We start from the raw sequence: 20,096 nt of genomic DNA, 5'->3' as shown, positions 1-20,096 counted from the left end.
TGCTGAGAAATATTATTCACATTCTTGTACGTGTCTGTTTGTAGAGCTACATGACTCTTGTAGAAGCAACTAAAGATTTTCAATGGAGCGTCCTGATTTTTACAAGGCGCAATTTCACATCTTTTAAAATAAGGCAGAAGATTGTGGAGAAATGGAGGAAGAGATAGATAAGCCCATTCCCTGTATGAAAAATAATATGTTCTTGTTTATATTTAGTGTTCTGGAAGGCAAGGTTAGCCCTTGGGATTGTTTTTAATTATATTGAAGTAAAAATGTGTTTGGGCATGCCAAACTTTTATAGTCCATAATGAGTTTATTGCATATAATAGTTATGGGCTCAGTAATTAAAACTTTAAAATTACTTCTGTTTTATTTAATATAAATGATAAATCAAAGATTTCATTTGACTTTTTATATGTTAAAACCAAGATGTGTCAGAAACATCTTAAATTTCATATTAGGGTAATTGTATGTTAGGCTTCAAGTACGGGAGTTGCGTGTGTATAAAAGCCTTTGACAAATCAAAAACATTGGCTAAGAGCAGGATTTCTTTTAGTTTAGTATTATATGATTTTAAATCATTTATAACAATTATTTAAGCTTTTTTTTTTTCTTTTTAGGGACTCTCCTCCAAAAAAGAGACAGCAGCAGTTTCAGCAGTTGCTTCACAGGATCATATAATACACAGTCATCAGCTCCAGGATCTTTCGCTAGCAGATCCTTTTGAGTCAAGGACAAGGAATATCAAGAACATTTACAAACCGGTGAACAAAGAAATTATCAGAGCAGTAGTAGATACTGGACTGAGAAAGAAAAGGCCTTACCACAAAAACAAGGAAGATGCAGAAAAGGACTATGTTCTTGATCCCACTCCTCCCCAGCTAACATTAGGTAATTCATTGTATTCTGATTTGTGAATTTTTGCGTTTATTTAAAATAAACTATAATGAGGAAGCTAAGCTTTCTGTTCAATAAGATAATTTAATGCTAAGCAGCAAAAATTCTTGTTTAAAAAAAAAATTTTAAAAATTCAGCAGTTTAGGCCATCAGTCACTTGAACATGTCTTTTCATATCTGAAATGTATTAAAAATTATTATTGTGACAAGGTAAAAATGAAGAAGCTAATGAATCTTGAAGAAGAATTCTTAATTAAAACTCAGGAAGTCTTTTACACTTTTCTAAATATGTTTTGTATATGAACTGCTATAATTTTCGTTACCTTATGTTCTCAAGCAAACAATAATTTTGATACTGTATTTATTTGAGGAAATGTTTTAGTATTAAGATTTTTATGTCTATTTGAAATGGGTTGGTTTATTCCTCATTCAGTAAAAAGACATTTACTAGTGCTGCATTAAATGTATTCTTTGTTAATATATACCCACCTTTACTCAAAGTTAAAAAGATTTGTTTTTACAATGGTCCTGGGGCTAAACCCAGGAAGAATTAACACCTGTAGTTAAATACCTTTTTCAAATTTAGAAGCAAACATGCAACAAGATAAAAGTCACAGATGTGAGGACTTGGAATGATGCCTGGTGAGAAAACACACTTCTAAATAGCATTATACTAATACAGTTGTACAGCAGTGACAGACAATATTGCTTAAAAAAACAAAGCTAGGGAGCATCTTAACAGACCAGGAGTCCAAATGTGCTTCCCTCTTATCAGTTTCAGTCTTGTATTTCCCTTTTTTTAAAGGTTTCTACAGTATTCTTGCCATGAACATCTTCTTGTCTCCATCCTTCTGGTTGTCTTGATTAGGCGTTTCTTAAAGGAAATGGTATCCACAATTTGCAGTCTTAAGCATAATAAACTTTCGTCACCATTTTATTTATTCTTTTTTCATAAAGATGCCCTTAGGCCTCTCTGAAATTCATGTTGCCCTTTGTATAGTAACTGTCACAGTAGTCCCAGCTCTAAAGAGAACCATGTAAATCAATGAGGCTCCACACAAACACAGGCATCTGCCTTTTGGATTTGGCTGAAGGTTAAAAGGGTACTTTAAGATGATACACAAGAAGTGAGTATAACAAGTGATAGGACAAAAGTAGTAAGACAAGGTGATTATTCCTATGTTTACCTGTTCATAGTTCTAGAGATGGGAGGGTTTTTTCTTTGGTTCATTTTTAAGAGGAAAGAAGAGATGATAGTGGGGGGAAAAACAGTGGAGGAGTACATTCATAATGACTGAATATGGAAGCTAAAGGTTGTGGTGAGAAAATGCAGCCCAAGCGTGAGCATGTTCTCTGCAATTAGAAAGACAAAGTATTTTCTCTTCACATCACAGCATAGACTGAAATGTCCCATATGAATGCTAGTGCAAGTGAGTCAAAAAATATGCTGAAAGTTTTTTTTTAATTGCAATTGTATTGCTTATTAATATTTTCATCTATAGTCTCACTTTATTTTAAAATCCTTGTGAAGAAGCTTTCTCTTATTAGTAAGAATTGTTTGGTTTAAAGCTTACAGCTGTGAAGCAACTTTGAAAATGTAATTCAATGCAACCTTTTTCTCCTTGAGTTCGTGGGTAATCAAACAAAATCTCACAGGCCACTATCATTAATTTTTTCTCAATAAAGACTGAAGTCCTAAAATTAAATAATAATACTTTTAAGGTTAATGAATCTAATCACTTTGCTAATGTTCACTTTAGGATAAATAACTCACTTGGTTGTGAGTTGGGTGTGTCAGTAAATGGGTTGGCCTTGTAAACTTGATGCACAAAGATGAAAAGTCTTGGATGTCTTGAGCTGTGATAAATGTAGGCTTTCATTGCTTACATTTATTCAAAGTGCTGCTTTGAGAATATCTTCATAGAGCCTTTTGCTTCAACCACATATCCCTTCTTGTGTGTCCTACTGCCAGTTTTCCTTTATTAACTATGCTGCATAAAAGCTTTCCTTCTAAACACCTGTATAACCTGTCCCTCACAAATATCCCATCTGGTTTATGTTATTTAGAAGTTAGGTTTTGCTGCCAACCTCTTCCTACATGGCAGCTTTAATCATCCATTTGTGAAAGTTTTAAATAAGCATTTTTTTCTTATCCTGGGGGTATACAAAAGGCTTTCCACAAAGCCATCTCATTGTCTTCTTTCAAACGGTCTCTTACCACAGTGCTTGCAAGAAAATCAAGGGTAGGCATTTTTTATGTTGTGATACTGCCTTTCATGCTGTGACTGGTTTGATATCTTGTCCGCTCCCTGCATATCGAGATTTTCTCATCATGAAGACCATTGCTTGTGTATATTGGACTATCAAAACAGGATCTTGTTTTCTTACTCATTCACTGATACTCTTGGGTATTACTGTCAGATGAAGCTTTTTATATGTTTTTACTGAAACATTTATTGTGTATTTTATAATTTGATTCTTCTTTTGCAGCTGAAATGCTGAAAGGTCTTAAAGAGTTAAATGTTCAAGGAGGAAAGCACTCCTGGTTAGGAAAACTTCCTTGACACTCAGCTACCAATTTCAGCAATTCACACATGAGCTCCAAGCAAAACACATGCTCTGAACCTGTTTTTAGACTCTAAAAAGTTTGCAGGATCCTTCATATTTCCCTTAAAGCTCATATTATTTTTCACCAGCAAGAGCACCAGATAAAGGCATTTTACATCAAAATTGACAGACAGCACTATTTCATGCTAATACAGTGTATATTTTACATTCTGAAATTACAGTGCTGTTAGTACATACGTGTGTGCTTTGTTACTCAACACAGAACGGTTTGAATTCTCACCCGTAGCCTGCAGGCAGAGCTGTGAGCTCCCACACGTGTGCAGGAGGTGCTGCATTTGTGTCCAGGTATCGGGTTGTGCAGGGACTGAAACAGCGTTCCCCCAAAACAGTTCAGATATGACCACCGATGCAATCATTGATTCAAATTTTCTTTTGATACTTAAGTTTACATGCTTTGCTTACCTTTAAATAGGTATCTTTACAAGGGTAACAAAAGTAACAAGGTGGGGTGTATGTGAACCAAAGCAAATGTAGAGAAAGCACTTTCCACTTTGTTACAAAAGCATAAACTGACCCAGTTTGAAATCTCAAAGCCATTCTGTTGTTCTCAGATACAGAATCAAATTGATTTAGGTTTGAAGGATGCCATGAGTTCACAAGAAAGTAGGTTAGGGAGATAGTTCAACCAGAGGGAAGAAAGTATTCCTATTATAATTCCTTTAGTACCTTACAAAAGTTCTTTTAAAAGATCAAAGGGTTTTGTGCAAATTTTAAATGATTGATGATATACATCTGTAGATGGGTGAGCTCAGGAGGAGATTTTTGTCTCAAAAATTAACAAATCCTATCCTCGAAAAATCAGATACTTGAGCAAGTGGATCACCAAGACCTCCAAATCCTTTGGGTCATTAGAATTGCTTTTCTTTTCATGAAAATTAGTATAATGGGTTTGGATACACAAGCTGTCTGGTGGGGTTTTGAAAGCTTACACAGAACATATAAGTGCTGCTTATTAATGTCTGGTTTATGCAGAGACTTTTGTATGAATGAAAGAGATGACCCTTTCCTTCCCATGTAGAACTAAAACACTCATCTAGGTGTCATCTGCTTGCATTCCACCTATCCCTCTGCCTTTCTGGTTTTAGCAGATTCATCAGAGACTGATGTTACTGGCTTATTAAACATACCTCAGACATTCCTCCATTGACTTTGGCAGTCGGTGTTCAAAGATGACAAAGATCTATTCTTTGCTATACCTACTAGCATCTCTTTTTTACATTTAAAAATTTCCTGTATAAATCCTGTATGTAAGAGAGGTTCTGACTTATATGAACTATTTGTAGAAAGTGTTTTTAGATAAGTGCATCATGGATGAATTTCATGTAAAGAAAATCCATTGTCTGCATCTACCAATGGGTTTTATTGCGTGATTTGTTGTTATTGTCCACAGCTCGGAAATTAGGCCTAGTTGAGCCTCCTTCCTTGCCACTAACTGCTGAAGAATGGGTGAAAATAAAGCAGAGATCCATACAGCACGGAGACTCCATACAGCCTTGTGCAATATGCAGGGAAGAATTCGCACTTCAGCCTCAGGTAGGTGTATAACTGTGTCATTGTGTGGACTACACAAATGTATGTAAAAAATTTTTCCAGAGTTTTTGCTAAAAATTATGGGCTGGAGGAAGAAAGGAAGGAAATGAAAGATTCTACCATAATACAACATTTAAAATTTAAGAGCTGGTCCCAGCTGTCAGTGGCCAACTCTGAAAGTATTTTGGACAGGACATGGTAGAGAAAGGTTGATAGTGTTTGTTCACTTCTGAAATGACAGTAGAGGAGAAGGTAAGCAGCCTTTTTATCTGTTCTTGCAAAGCAGGGTTAGGCTTATTTCACTTCATTTAAACTCTTGTTAGATATGATCCTAGCCTTTATTCATCAGTATGGTAAATATTCACTAATGATATAATTTAAGTTCTATTTTTCTCACAAGTTTTGTTAATTGCAGTTTAGTTCAATAGTTATTTCTACTTGGAAAATGGAAGTAGGTGTACTCTTAATACCAGTCACTTCCTTACATTATCAGAAGAGATGCTTGCATTTTACCTTGATAGCTTTATTCAGTGCATGTGTGTAGCATATGCATAAATACATCAGGCTTTATTAGATTTTCTCATCTATCGTCTTGAAAATGTGAAGCAAAAGGAACAAGTGACTGATTGAAGAGGAGGGCTGCTTCAGTGAGGTGATGATGGTAATTAGAAGAATTATCCCAACTGCTTGCAAATTTCTTTCCACTGTGCACTTTAGGCTGGCTTTTTTCTGCCTGTTCCCTCTTTTAATTTTTCTTGAAGACTTTTTACAACCACGTTTGTGATGTGAATCAGGGTCTTTTAATAACCTTAGATACAGAGCTTTTGCTTCCTTTTACAGCAACATTAACTGAAGGTGTACAATTGTCCACAGAAAGTTGGGATAGATCCGGCAAAAGACCATTCTGCCAATTTCTGGGTACCCTGCAAGTCTAAAGCTTGACAAGAGAGAGCAAAAGACAGCGCTCATTAAAAAGGTTACTTCAGATTTGGCACAAAAAGGGAAATGCCTCTGGAATTCTTTTTGTCCTCAGTGTTTCCTTAGCTTTCCTCCCTCAAGGGAAAAAAGCCACTGTATCTGAAAGCATTCCCTTAGCTGGCTGCTAGCCATTAATCCTTTTGTGTTTGCCAGCTCAATAGTGCACACTACTTGTTCTGGTTTTCACTCCTTTCCCAGTTTTTCCTTCCTCTAAGAGCCAACTGCCTTTTTTGTCCAACTCTTATCTTTTGTCAGGATGAAGATCATCAGCATTTGGTGGGAACTTAGGTTGGATAAAGGTGAAATTTTCTTGTAGGCTGTGAACATGCTTTCTCTTTTGTCTTTTTCTATGTGTGAAATGCTGTGTTTGATGTACATCACTTCTTGAAATTTAATGTCTCTGTGGGGAAAAAGGAAAAAAATTAATCAGCTTTAAGTACTTGTTTTATAATCTTTGCCTCTAGTCAATAGCAGTTGGCATTTCTTGCTTTCTGCCACTCCATGCCTTGTTAACACAAAATTCCCATATCGGTTCAAGATGTAATATATTAAGTAATTTCTATAGAAGACTAATTTGATTTTCACCAGAAAGACTGTGGGAGTAACAGAAAGAAAGTGATGACCTTTCAGGCAGTCAGAATTTTTCTTGTCAGCATTTTTTTACTCTTCAGCTTTCAGAATGGGTTAAAGTCAGGTCTGGTTGGTTGTTTTTTATTTTCCTTTGAAAAACAGGTGCTGCTTTCATGTTCCCATGTATTCCATAAAGTAAGTACATTTTTATATAACTATTCAAGCACATAATACATGAGGATTTTAAAACTATTTAAGTTAATATCTTAATGAATTAAATGTAATCATCTTGAAAAGTAATTTTTATTCCAGATTTTTATGGTAAGAAATATAATTTAAGGCTATTTTATGATGAGGCACTTTATTCCATTTATTACCTTTTTAAAATCATATGGGAAAACATATTTTATAAGTGAGCTATATGTTTGTGTACTAAGTGGGAATAGTTTAATTGATGAAATTTCATACAAATATATGGAGATTTACAAAACTCTCTTAACATTTTAATTATAAAAGTATGCATTTTGTGTCGTGTTCATGGATTGATGAATAAACTGCTTTTACATTCTGCAATTCATCCTGTTTCATCTGTTCCAATAACATGAAACATATTGTATGTAATTGCAATTATTTTTTTAGGCATGCCTGAAAGCTTTTGAAAAATTTACGGGTAAAAAGTCTTATCCCATGTGTAGAAAAGAGCAGTATCAGACCAGAGTAATACATGACGGGGCACTCTTCTTTAAAATAAAGTGCGCCATTAGGTAAGCTTTACCTCTGCTACACGTGGTGTCACTGGACAATATTTGTTTCTAAATAATGTTCCAAATGTGTTAAAACTTCAATATAATAAGAAACTAGACAGAATGAATGCACTACAAAAGTCAAAGATTAAAAAAATGCATAAAATGATAGTTTCATATAAACAGTAAAGTTATATAAATTTGAGTTTCCTCTTCTTGAGCTAAATTGTGTCTTACAGAATTGAAGCTTCCTGGAGGGGATACACTGTTAGAAAATGGTAAAAAACTTGAGAAAAATGGTGCCTCCTAAAGACAGCAAATTAAGAAAGCAGTTCTTTGAGGAAAAGGTAAGTTGCCTTTGCTTCTTTGATCTGTTTCAGTTCTCTCAAATTCGTGTATTCCTTCTTATTCATGTCCAACAGGCAGCACTGGAAGCGCTCAGTTGTTTTGTTAGTCTGTTCATTTCTTCCTCGCTACAATGGAGAGGTGGAGAAAATAATTTAAATATTTCATTTGAAGGCCTGCCTTTTGCCTAGGCCAAGAATATTGGAGCTTTTTGTAAGGCTCTATTTCCCGTCTCTTTTTGATATATCACTGTAATCCGTTCTCCTATAGAACTATATGAAGGGGGTATAGAAACGGAGAAACAAATAAATCCATAAACTATCATAACTTCTTTTCCCTGTTCCCTCACTGGACACTAAACTGCACAGTTCCAATCCATGCTTTTGCCCTTCTCTAACTTCTGTTCAGATGCAGTCAGACTGTAATAAATTGGAGTCCTGACCTCATAAGAATGAGGCCAAATGAGGTGCAATCATTTTGCAATGACCCTGCTCACTTAAAGCACAGCTGCTGCAGAGTCCCTGTGCCATCCTCCAGTCCCTCTTTGCCAACTTCCTCTCCTCCCCCAGTCTAGCACTGGCCAGCCCAGCTGAGTTGTTCGCTAACAAAAACTGCTCTGACATCCTCAGCAGTGACCAAACCGTCCCTCAGGGAGCAGGAGAAGCCATTTTCCACTCCAGGTTACCAACCAGCCTGGGTAACAGAGATTAAGAAAGCCACACAAGGCAGACATTTACATGTGCATGCAACTTGGAAAATACTCTTACCCCAGTTGCAAGGTAAACCAGTGGTAGGTTTAAACCAACACTTGAAATGGTTGGTTGGTTGTTTTTAAATCCCTTCTTCAGTTAAACAGAAGAGCACTTGCAGAAAAAGGCTTGCTACTCTGTCATTATTTCACACACTTGGTTGTATCCTGTTAGAGGTGAGCTTTGGAGGCAAAGACCCTCTCTTCCTATATTATGGATTGATGTATGATGGTGAGATTGGTACCCTGGAGGTGATCTTGCTGACTGTTGCAGCAAAACTGGTGCTGTTCTGCTTTTGTGGTGACAATGGCAGGGGAGAGAGGAAACCTTGGTCTCAGCCGTAGCACTGAGACAGCTCGCTGGTTGCTACGCTGCCTTCAGAATTAGTGCAAAGTCCTTCCCTGTAACAGAAAAGATGAATATGGAGGTAATTGAAGAAAGCTGATGGTACACTTGAAAGTGCTCAAACACTTAAATTTGGAAGAATTGAATCCTTAGGTGGATTGGGACTGTAGGCCCAAGATATCCCATGCTTCACTACAAACAAGGTCTCAGTAAAGGGAAGTTGAAGAAGGCTCTTAGTTATGCCAAAAGTTGCAGCCAAGTGTCATTTCCTAAAATTTCTCTGCTGAATCAGATGCCTGCAGTAGCTGTCTACCAAGGTACCTGGAATGGGATACCTTTTAGGGCCCCTGTTTAGATACCTGTTTTAGGGGAAAAACAGACTGATAAACTGCCCACATTTTATCAGGTGATTATAAGCCATGGGAAAGTCTTCATGTAACGTAGTTTCATACACAGTCCACAGCAGTAGGAAATCATTCTTGTATGTAACATTTCAGAATTTTGCAGGGAACAAAATGGGCACTACTTTTTTCACCTTCTGTTAAGAATAAATTTATGAAGTCTTCTGATATGGATTAGCCAGGTTTAAATGAATTCAGTGCCAATTATGATTAAAGGATATATACTTACTTTTCTTAGTGGCTTTTAAGTAGGAATTGTAGATGAGTTTTCCTGCTGTTTGCTCTTTAAGTGTTGGTTAATGGAAACACTGAAGAAATTTTACATAAGGAGCTATCCATTTCCTGATGCGAAAAAGCTTTTTAAAAATAATTCAAACTCTCTAAACTTTAGCGTAATCAAATAGCATCACAATTGGGGAAAAAAAAAAATCAAACTTTTTAATAACTCTGCCTCCTCCGGAAGGATCACAAAGGTTAAACATCAAGTTTCATACTCTTAAATAAATATCACAAAACAAAAAGCAATTTCTGAAATATTAGTACTAGGAAGGACACGTATTACTTGTTTCAGAGTGCCACAGTAGCCCTTATTACACCTATCCTTAAAATTTTTAATAATCTAGATCAAAGGAGATAAGAAAGGTCACTGAAACCAAAGTAAGCTACTTTTTAGCAGTAAGATACAGAGAAAGCAGGGTGTTGCTTCAGCATGTTAGGTAGTGAATTTCTTTGATCCTACCTATAAATGTCACTTCTGTATGTCATTTAATTGTGGTAGTCTTTTATTGGTGCCATTAAATCTTTTCAAATGCATTACATTATCTCCAGCTTTGCTAAAAATCTTCCATTGTTTAGGAAGCAAGGTAAGTCATTGTGAAGTGATGTAGTTGACTTCAGTTTCTTCTTCTGCCCTCCACATGATTTCTCTCACCGATTTTAATTTCAATCTCACCAAACAGTATAATGGTCCTGGAATTTGTTTAGTCATTTGCCTTCCTTTATCACATGGAGATGGTAAACATTCTGTTGCTAACTTGAAGTGGCTCCAAGCAGCAAAACTAGGAGGATATTAAACCAGTAAAAGCTTATCAACTGATTCATTGATATGCTGTAAATTCCAGCCTTTTCATTTTACTTTTGAGGGTTGCCATAAGTCAACACATTAGTAAGCAATTTGCTAACACTGGATCACTTAAAAAGGCTTCCCTGTGGACAAAGTTCACCTTGGTGCTTTGTTTCATCGTTTTATTTTATCATAGTCTTGTGCTGCTGTACAGATGACCGATAGAGTATTTAAAATATTCAGTTTATGCCATTCTGTTCAAACTTTAAGAAGTCACAGACATAAAATATAGAGGTGTGGTGTTTTCAGAAATAAATTCAGTTAATCAGTTTCAGTTGTTATTCTGTATTATACATTAAATACAGCAGGATTTAGTATTTAAATCCTGGAGCATGTTAACACTAACAGATTATACAAAATGTTTATTTCTTTTCTGCTTACATTGATAGTTCACACTGATTTGCCAGTTAGAAATTTTGGGTTAAATTACAGTTACACGTTTTTTCTTCCCAGCCTTAGAGTTTATTTGCTGATTGATGGATATGGGTTGGGTCAGGTCATGCTGCAGAAAATACAGGAGTAGCTCAGAGCAGATTGTATCTTAGCAGCAGAGGAACTCAACAGATCACTGTCACAGGCAGGAGAAGAGTTTTCCTCTCTCTGATTTTACAGTTTCCGCTCAAGGAGGCTTATGAGAGTCTTTCAGGATCGCTTATTGAAGCAGGGAAGAGAAACACAAGTGCGAGCTCAGGGTGGGCTTCTCCCTATCAAAACTTTGGGTCTGAAGAGGCTATTAGAAAGCATTGTCATGGCTGCTCCATATTTCCATTGCATCACCCTGGCTTTCTAATGAAAACAGTTCAGCTCTGTTCAAGTTTGATACCAATATAAATGAAGACCAAGCATAAATCAGGACTAAAAGTGATTTCAAATGGATCAACCTTGATGTACAACAACCATGAATTAGGTAAGGTTTAGGTGTAATCTTACCCTGTTCTTCTGAAGTCAGATTTTAAAATTAAATCAGAGCAGTTAAAATTGCAATGTGGAGTAGATTCAGTTCTAGAACCTAAGTAGCTACAGTTCAGATGAAACTAGGGTTCTTATTACTTAATTAAATACACAATCACATTAAAATGTTAAAGATACAACCTGATTGCAGTGTAGTGCATTAGTATTTAATGTCTCACTCAGGAAGCCCGTAGTGTCATTGGTTGGGATTTGTTGGAGACCACAGAGTGTAAATATTGTAGGGTGGGATTCTTGTTTGGTTTTTTTTTCACACACACCACTGAAGGTCAGTGTGCCTGTTTGCATGGGATAGAAGCAGGTTGGTTTTCCTTTCTTGGCAGTCAAGAGTCATGAGGGGAGCACAGGATTACCCATCTGCTCTTTGCTAGACATCAGATTCTCTCAGAGTGCAGAAGGGAATGCTGCTTTTCTTACCATGTTGTGATTTAAATACTTACGGCTATACCAAGGGGCTCGAGGGACCCTCTTTTTTTTTTTTTTTGGTACATCAGCATTAATTAACAGGGTAACTAAATTAGCCCTTCACTGACAAATGGATACATCCTTTCAGTATACTGTTGTGTTAGGGACCATTTGGAAATAGAGTGAGTCACAACTGGTCTCAGCAGTGCCTCAGACTATAAAATAAAAATAATACACAGGATCAAATCTAATGTCAAGAAGTGACCAACTTGCCTTACTGGATGGTTTTCACCATTTCCCTTACGTGGATGCTCCTAGAGTTTGTCTCTGAAGTCTTTATTGAGAACTATTACATGTTTCCCTAGAAGACACTTTTATACTTGCACTTATATGAACATAATTTTTTTTTAAACTAAACATTAACTGATGAGTTTTTTCATAGTTTTAGAAGGAAGTTTAGGAAAAGCAGAGTTTCAATGAAATCTTAGAACATTAAGTGAGCTTTTCAGATAGTTTTTCTGGGATTTGGTCTCTTGATTCCTTTGGGTCTAGAAAACTTTACTTTGAATGTTCTGATACATGCTGTGAAGGGACACTTCAGCAGTTGTAAGGGAGCAAGTGTCCTGGTAGAGAAATGCTAACCAAAAAAAGTGCAATGAGACAATAGGAAAGCAGTTCAGGTCCCAGCAGGCTGAGCCTGACAACAACCCTTCTGCCACCTCACCTCCCCCTTCCCATCCTCCCAGTTTTCACTCACAGGAAATGCATGGAGAGGAAGGCTCACATGGCATGGTCCTGGTACAGGGGTTGAAACGTTCCTTAAAGCTGCTGAAAGCATTTATGAGCAGAGTCTCAAAAGAAAAGGCTGATTTGTGTGACTCCCTACAGACCTTTCAGATATTCTGGTAGAAATGAGATAAAGTGGCCACAGTGAGTTGGGATTGCACTCATGGAGATGATTAAGTTTAACAAAAGCATTCATTGCTTTTAGGTATTTATTTTGCTGAGCACTGATGCAAGGATCTTCAGCTCCGATTACCAGATTGCTTAGGCCTGTATGCAATATGCAAAGACATATGTAAGGCAGTAAGTCATAAAAGTCTGTACTGAGATGCCTCTTCTTTCATAGGTGTCACACCTTTAACCAAGCCCACAGCAGATGCGCTGGTTTTCCATCAAATAACCAGTGCTCAGCTGAGGTCTGTGCTTCCCTTCTCTAACACAGCTGTACCCTCTGTGCAGTGCCTGTATGGGTTAGGAACAGTGCCTCTGTCTGGGGAGAGCTCAGTGATGAAAATCCTGTGTTTTCACGGAAGGATAATGGTCCTTCAGCGCAGTCCAGGAACCCAATGCTTTTAATCTCTACATCAGGTGCAAACTGGAACAAAATTCCATAGATCATACAGCTCACCAGCCCCCCTTGACCAATCACAATTCATCCACATATGGACTACCTGTAAGTAACTGCAACTACAGTCAGTTTTCTTTCCAGATTCAGCAGATCAGCAGTCGACTGTTGAGTTCTTACGACATCAACCTAGATGAATTCTTTTCTGAGATAGATTCTTCCATAGCTGCAAGTCCAGATGTGTTTCAGCAGTTGGAAGAAAAAGAAATATTAATAAGTGAAACTGACTGGGAGAAGATCCAGATGCAGGTGGGTTGGCTTTTTTAAAGTTATTTTCTTAAAGTAGTTTTGTATTTATAAGCTCTTTTATGCTGTTTTGACCTATGGCAGTATTTTCATCACAACTCAGTGTTTTCTGTTTTCTTAAATTTTGGTCCATCTGTTCCAAATCAGAAATAAATACAGTTCAGAGATTTACCTCAGCAGCATCTCACTTCTACTCAAAGAGCCCAAAGATGCTGTAGACAAAATTGAGAGTCAACGTGTTAATAGTTTCTCAAAATCCATCACAGTCAGAGTTTGAACATCTAAATTGACAGATGGCTGACGTATTCACCTTCCATCATCTCACCACAGGCTGTTTTGTTTGGTTTTACTCAGGCATTTCGGCAGGAGATACTTGACTGTGCTATCTGCATCACACCTCAGTCCCGCAGTTCACCCTGCCCGTCTTTTCTCTGGTAACAGCAGTCAGTTTTCACGACAGACTGTCCTGCTTTCTTGCTCACGTTTGTTTCATCATACCTGTCTGCAAGCATTTGAAGAGTTTTCCTTGGGAGAGCAACATATCTGTCCTTTATGTCGCTCATATTATCGAAAGAAAATCCTCAAATGTTGATAACTTACAGCTCATGATGAGCTACCTCATAGATCGTAGTTGACAACATGCGTAACTTTGGAGCCTTTTCAGATCCAGATCTTCCAAGAACAAATTATTTTGTATGAACAATGTTACTCACTTGTATTTAGAGAAATAAAAGTTAAAAGGGTGCTGTTGCTTCCCTTTTGTATTCAGTTTGAACTTCCGTCTTCCAGCAGTTTTATTCTTTCTCCCTCTGTCACTCTCATCTGCCTCCATTTTCATTTCCCTTTCCCACAGAGCCACAGCAGTTTCAGGCACTGTGTTCATTCAGCAACACCCCACTACTGTCCTTCACCTGTTTTGGGGTTTTTTGCATCTGTGTTGCAGCACAGGCTCCCACTCACAAAGACTGACACTACTGCAGCTGGGAGCTGTAGCAAGACAGACTTCTTTTCCCCTTTTCCTTCAGCCACGTTTACTAACTGGAACCCTGGCTGCTGGAGATAAAAATGGCCCTGAAAGATGCAGGATCATTTCAGAACTTCAGAGAACCTGGAACCACAGAAAGTGCTGACCACTTCCATGAGAAATAAAAACATCATTACAACTTTTCAGCTACACATTGCTGAAAGTCAGTCAGGTCACCACAGATGATTCATAAGAAAAGTATGGGCACATTCTGACAGAAGTCAGAAGCTAAAACAAAATAAAATAGCAACATATCACGGTAACAAGAAAATCCATTTTGCATAAAAAGGCAGTAACTGTTGAACTACACAAATATCATCCATCAAGTGAAGTGGTCAGCACAATACCAGGTGTGTGGGTTTACAGGCTTGAGCTGGAAGTGGGAAAGGCTGGTTTAGACAACAGTTAGATAAAGTGTTTTACAGATCGGCTGCTGATGGACTCAAGCTGCAGGGCTTGCAGAGATGGTTGACTTCAGGAACTCAGAGCGTGAAATGGAACATCTGAAGCTGTTTCAAAGAAGTTTCAAATAGTTTAAGAAACATGGTGGCCAGGTTTTTAATATGTAAAAATTGCCCTACAGTCAAACTATTAAGCTATTGAATATTATTTATACATTACATTATCCGCATCCCGTTTTATAAACCCCACTTCCCTAAAGTACAGGGTTCAAATTAATTGTGTACCTGTCTTAAACACAGGGCTACAACGCCTCTGAATGTACAGGAATCTCCATCACATACCATACGTCACTTATCTGAAAGGATCAGGTATGTTAAATTGGGGGGAGGGAGGAAAAAGAGGAATGCAACTCTTCACACCAGCTACTGGCAGCATAATTTAGGATGCCAGACATTTTTTTGGTTGCTTAAAATAAAATTTTAAAAAATCAAAACCCACTATGAATCACACTTGAACTTTATTGAAAACACAGTAAAAAAAGTAAATCTTCCTACACAACATTCAATGTAACATTTGAAACAAAGGAAAAAAAACCACATTACCACTGCTTTTCACAAAAAATTCAACCTGGCTAAGGCGACAAGGATTTTCATTTGATTTTGTAACACAGCAAAGTATCCACAACTGAGAACACTGTAAAATGTATTTCTGGATGACCTAACATAAACCAGGAAGGGTTCGTGCACAGAAAACTCTTCTGGTGGAAGTAACACTAAACCCAAAATTTTCCAGCTACATTTTACCTTGGTTCAAGATTGATCCAGGTGAAAGAAACATCAGGTGCTCAAGACTGCAGAGTTTACAGAGCCTTAAGGACAAATGGGACCAGGAGGGAACCACTGATTCTGTTCAACATCTCTCAGCCTCACACAGAGTTAAGGTTGTGCATACGTTATTTCTTTAGAATTTGTTTTATGTTTTTCTGTGAACTGAAGTCTTAACCAGCATCAGTGCAGTGAAAAGCTGGACAGTGCATGACAGGAGATGTCTGCAGCCACCGTTGCAGTGCCAGCAGTAGCATCATTGGTAGAGACGCTCATTCAGGACTGGGTTTTATGGCCACATCACCCAAGCCCATGTGAAGCTGACCCCGTGCGACAAGATGCCTCAGAATATTCTGTCTTCTCAGAGGGAATTTTACAGACAAAGCTTTGCAAAGACAAAGGCAATGACCATTTTCTATTCAGGTAATGCATGGTTGGGTTTCAAAACCCACAACAAAGTAAACTAAATCAAGACACAAGTTTTACGTACAAAGAATGTTTTTCTTACACATTAAGGTTTCAAATCCATGACCCAAATGCATCTTCATTTTCTATCCATTTGTATTAAAGGGACAGGAGTCAGGGCAAGTAAGACAAAAATACTTTGAAACCCATTACTTTGAAAAAAAATGAAAAGTGGCTCAACTTCGTTTTGTTACATAAAGCCAGGGAGGAGAAAGTTACTCACACAGATTTTGTGAATAAGTATTTTGGCTCAGACTGGGAAAACCGATGGTTGGGGGAAAAACAAGTCATGCACCAGTTAATTTGCTCTTTAAGCATTTAAACAGACCCATCATATTCACAATACAGGTCCTGCCATCGTGCTGCTTTTCTGAACGATCATTCTACATGGAGAGAGCAGGTCCAAAACATGCTCACACACAGGAAATACAAAAGGTGCAGAACACACACATGGGGTCTTCCCTTGGCAGCAGCAAAGTCCGACTTTGATCAAAACACGAGAGTCACACACTGCCAACACAGCAGAAGGACACGTCTTGATCTCCAACCGACCACGGCAGCAAGAAGCATCCAGAGCTGCAGACTTGCTCTATGAATTACACAGAAGACACCAAAGAGCAGTTCCCCAGCACGTCAGCTGCTTTGGAGTGACCACCATGGGCACGGCCTCACAGCGCCTGCATGAGCGCGTTACTCTGAGGAGCGGGACTGTTCCCTCACACCACTGAAAGTTCACCGCACGTGCACGCACAGCGACTGAATCATTCCCATCTCGCTCCCAATTCAAACTTACATGAGCTCCTGGTAATTTGTTGGAGGACCCTCTCTAATGGCAAGATTGTTTTAATGGAATCTCGTAATAAATAAACAGATCAAGTGCAGATGAATGAATAAATGCTAATATTTTCATAATGGAAGAACACTTCTAACTAGGGAATGTCTCTGTATAGATTATGTGGGAAAATAAATGTATTAAAAAAGCAAGTACTCTGATACTTCAATAGCTGGTACCTATGGAAGCACTGAATATATGAGGAATGCAAAATAAAGCACTGTTCACTAGCAAGCATCCTCAGGTTTTCTGTTGCCAAGGCAGAGCTATCTCCAAAAGTTCACAGGTATCTACAAAGTTAAAGTCAAGAATATTGTTGCATTGCAAAACACAAAAGATATTTTAAGAATTTATGTAGTTCTTTTCAGCGCTAGTGAATTACTGGCAGATTTAGAGAACATACAATTAACTTCCATATACCAATGATACACGTGTTTCTTCTTTCTCTTTGAAAGAAGAGTTTTAGGTGCTTCAATTGCAAAATATTTCTAAAAACCTTCACATTTAAGTGTCTTGTTTGTATGTACTCTTACAGATCATAGAGCAGAACTATGTAGATTCTTGTTCTGTTATTTCACACTCTGTCTACATCAAGAGGACCTGACCTTAAGATCAATGGCACCAAGACAATGAATGACTTGAAAACAGAAAGGAAAGCAAGCGAGATGTTACGTGTCTTCAAGAATTAAGGCCAGATTTAGAAAAAAACCTTTCATCAGCCCCTGAATTTCATTAATTTATGGATTTAAAATATATTTTTAGTAATGTGGAACTTTAAAGATCAACTAGAAAGAGAATGGAAACTGCCCGCACAGGTGAGCTCCATGTCATTCCCCACAGCCACCCCTCTCTAATCATTGGGCACAGCAGGGATTCTGGAAGTCACACTTAGTGTTCATTCCCCACAAGATGCGTTCTCCTTCCTAAGACTCTGACCAATATTGCCAGGTTTTAGTCATTAAAATGAAGCCTGTAGGAGATCCTCTCTGGATGTGGTCTGGGGGACACGGTTCTGGTCAGAGACAGCCGTAAGCCCCTCACACACAGAACGGCCTGCACAGAAACACAACCAGAAAATCCTGAATGACTTCAGAGTCCCAGTGGATGGAGCTGAAAGTGAAAAGCTACACTCCAAGAACACACACAGCCATCACCTGGAAACCATTAGAGTCTGCAAACCCGATCAAGAGTAACCCAGATCAGAACCCAGACCCATGTGTGGCAGACGGACAAACCCTGGGCTGATCCCCTCAGCCCCTGCACAGAAAAGGAGTCACACAGCTGCTCACGGCAGTGTCGGACTCTGCCTGAGGTAAGGGCGCTGGGCACGGCAGGACAGGCGGCAGAGGCCGTCACCATCTGCAGACCCCCCTTGGACACAAGGTTTTGGGATCTGTGTCAGGACCTGCCAGGTGATGGCTGTTGGCTTAGATTCCTCCTCCTGAATGGGATGAAGTCAAAGCAGCATTTTTGTAAAGTTCAAATGCTGTAAGTGTGCCTGCGATAACTTGCCAGTTTACCAATGGTAAATTCAATATTCATGAGCTCAAGATTTCAGCTCCTGAAATATAGCAGTGAGTGGAAGTTAAGTGTACTAAAATAACAAAAATACTAACACTAGAGGGTAGGGATCTTATTTCCTTAAAGCATGTTAAGGTTCACAGCTCACATCAGCACTTCTTTTAAACAAAACTAAGCACTTCTTTTTTTAAAGAAGTTATTAACATGGCCTCAGTGTACTAAAAGTCCCTATTTAAATGACTTCACCTGGATTTGAAAAATTGCTAATTTAAAAATCAGAGTGCATGTAAAACAACAACAAAGTCGCAATCTTCCTGTATGTGGTATTTCACAATTGTAGATGCCATCTAAACCCACTAAGTATAAGGCTCAGCTGCTGCAAGTAACTATCTGAGCCCACTCCACTTCTGGAAGAGGGGGAACAGAAAGGGGAAAATAACAGAAGTCTTACAAAATTCAAGGAAAGCCATATGCATGAAGAAGCCAATTGCTCTTTGCTTCTACCTTATTCCTCTTTATTTTAGACTGTAAAATGTTTGAGCAAAGGGCCATCTTTGAGCAGCCGAAGTATCATCAGCCACTGCAAAGACACACGGGCGAGCAGGAGCAGCCTGGTGGGACAGGGCAGGGCCACAGCCCCCTTGGCACTCCTCGCTCCTGCGATGAGCTGGAAAAGCATCACTGCAGCACCCATCCCCGTGCTCACCCCATTACGCACACGGCTGCACGAGCTCCTGCCCGCACAGGCTCAGCCGCAGGGACAGCTGTGCCTCTGCGGTGCTCGAGGTGGTACTTTGGAAGCAGACAAGGAAAACAACTTGTCAAATCCTTTAATTTCTACGACACTAAAACAGTCAACAGGGTAAAAGGTATCGGAGGAACAGGGCCAAAGATAAACAGCACATTACAGACAGTAAACAAAGCTTCCTATGAATGCAAAAACTGTTACTTGTACAGTAACCAATACTATTATTCTTTAGCTTAAAGCGGTAAGTATGTGTGCTTTATGCTTAGAAACCCCACAATATTACAGTTCTGCCACTGCATTTAAGATTGTGCTACCAACACAGAGTAAAGCCAACAAATGGCTAACGTAAAACACTTAGCAGGCATCTATTTTTTGGTCTTGTGTGGTATCTAGTTGAAGATGGAAGCATTTGTGTGCTTTTTGCCTCATAAGAAGTGAGGCAGATGCTAATGTTACTAAGATCAGCTGTATATACCTTGAAGGTATAGACCACCTGACTCTACATGAGTCAAAATACTAGGAATGTATTGTCAATATCCATTAATGAATTACCAGTTGCTTGTATTTAAGTGACCATATGCTTCTGTGAAAAGTACATAGTGACCTGTATCTTACACGGAGTACTGTAGCATTGTGTCTGTAAAGAAGTTTTGCATACGCATGTCATCTTCAAGGCCAAAGGCATAGTCTAACATGGACAGTGTCACAACAGAAACAGCTGATTTTAAACCAAAACACCATCAGTAGTTGCACAGGGTAGTTCTGAATTTCTCATCCACCTTGGAAACCACACAGCATCTTAACCATCCTCCATATTTCAGTGTAAATTCTTCAGTAATGCAGCCTTAAGCCCCACATCTCTGACTGCAGAACCCAGCAGAAGGGGTGGGAGCAAGTGAGGCCGCAATCTTGGTTTTGAAAGAGTTTTAAAGTCTTGCCTGAA

General features: G+C 38.5%; 1 protein-coding gene across 1 annotated transcript in view; it reads left to right on the top strand.

The window, feature by feature from the left end:
- Positions 1-13,929, top strand: part of RNF32 (ring finger protein 32) — a 59,523-nt gene extending 45,594 nt beyond the window's left edge. Inside the window, 9 exon segments of the mRNA XM_010186377.1 lie at positions 621-891; positions 4,916-5,058; positions 6,766-6,798; positions 7,243-7,367; positions 7,586-7,623; positions 7,626-7,693; positions 13,176-13,340; positions 13,692-13,742; positions 13,744-13,929. Of these exon segments, the coding sequence (XP_010184679.1) occupies positions 621-891; positions 4,916-5,058; positions 6,766-6,798; positions 7,243-7,367; positions 7,586-7,623; positions 7,626-7,693; positions 13,176-13,340; positions 13,692-13,742; positions 13,744-13,929 (1,080 nt within the window).
- The last annotated feature ends 6,167 nt before the right edge of the window (positions 13,930-20,096 follow it).

Source organism: Mesitornis unicolor, unplaced genomic scaffold (assembly GCF_000695765.1).
Source record: "Mesitornis unicolor isolate BGI_N332 unplaced genomic scaffold, ASM69576v1 scaffold11656, whole genome shotgun sequence".
Taxonomy (NCBI): Eukaryota; Metazoa; Chordata; class Aves; order Mesitornithiformes; family Mesitornithidae; genus Mesitornis; species Mesitornis unicolor.
The sequence above is the reverse complement of the archived record's forward strand: the minus strand, read 5'-3'. Positions and strand labels throughout refer to the sequence as shown.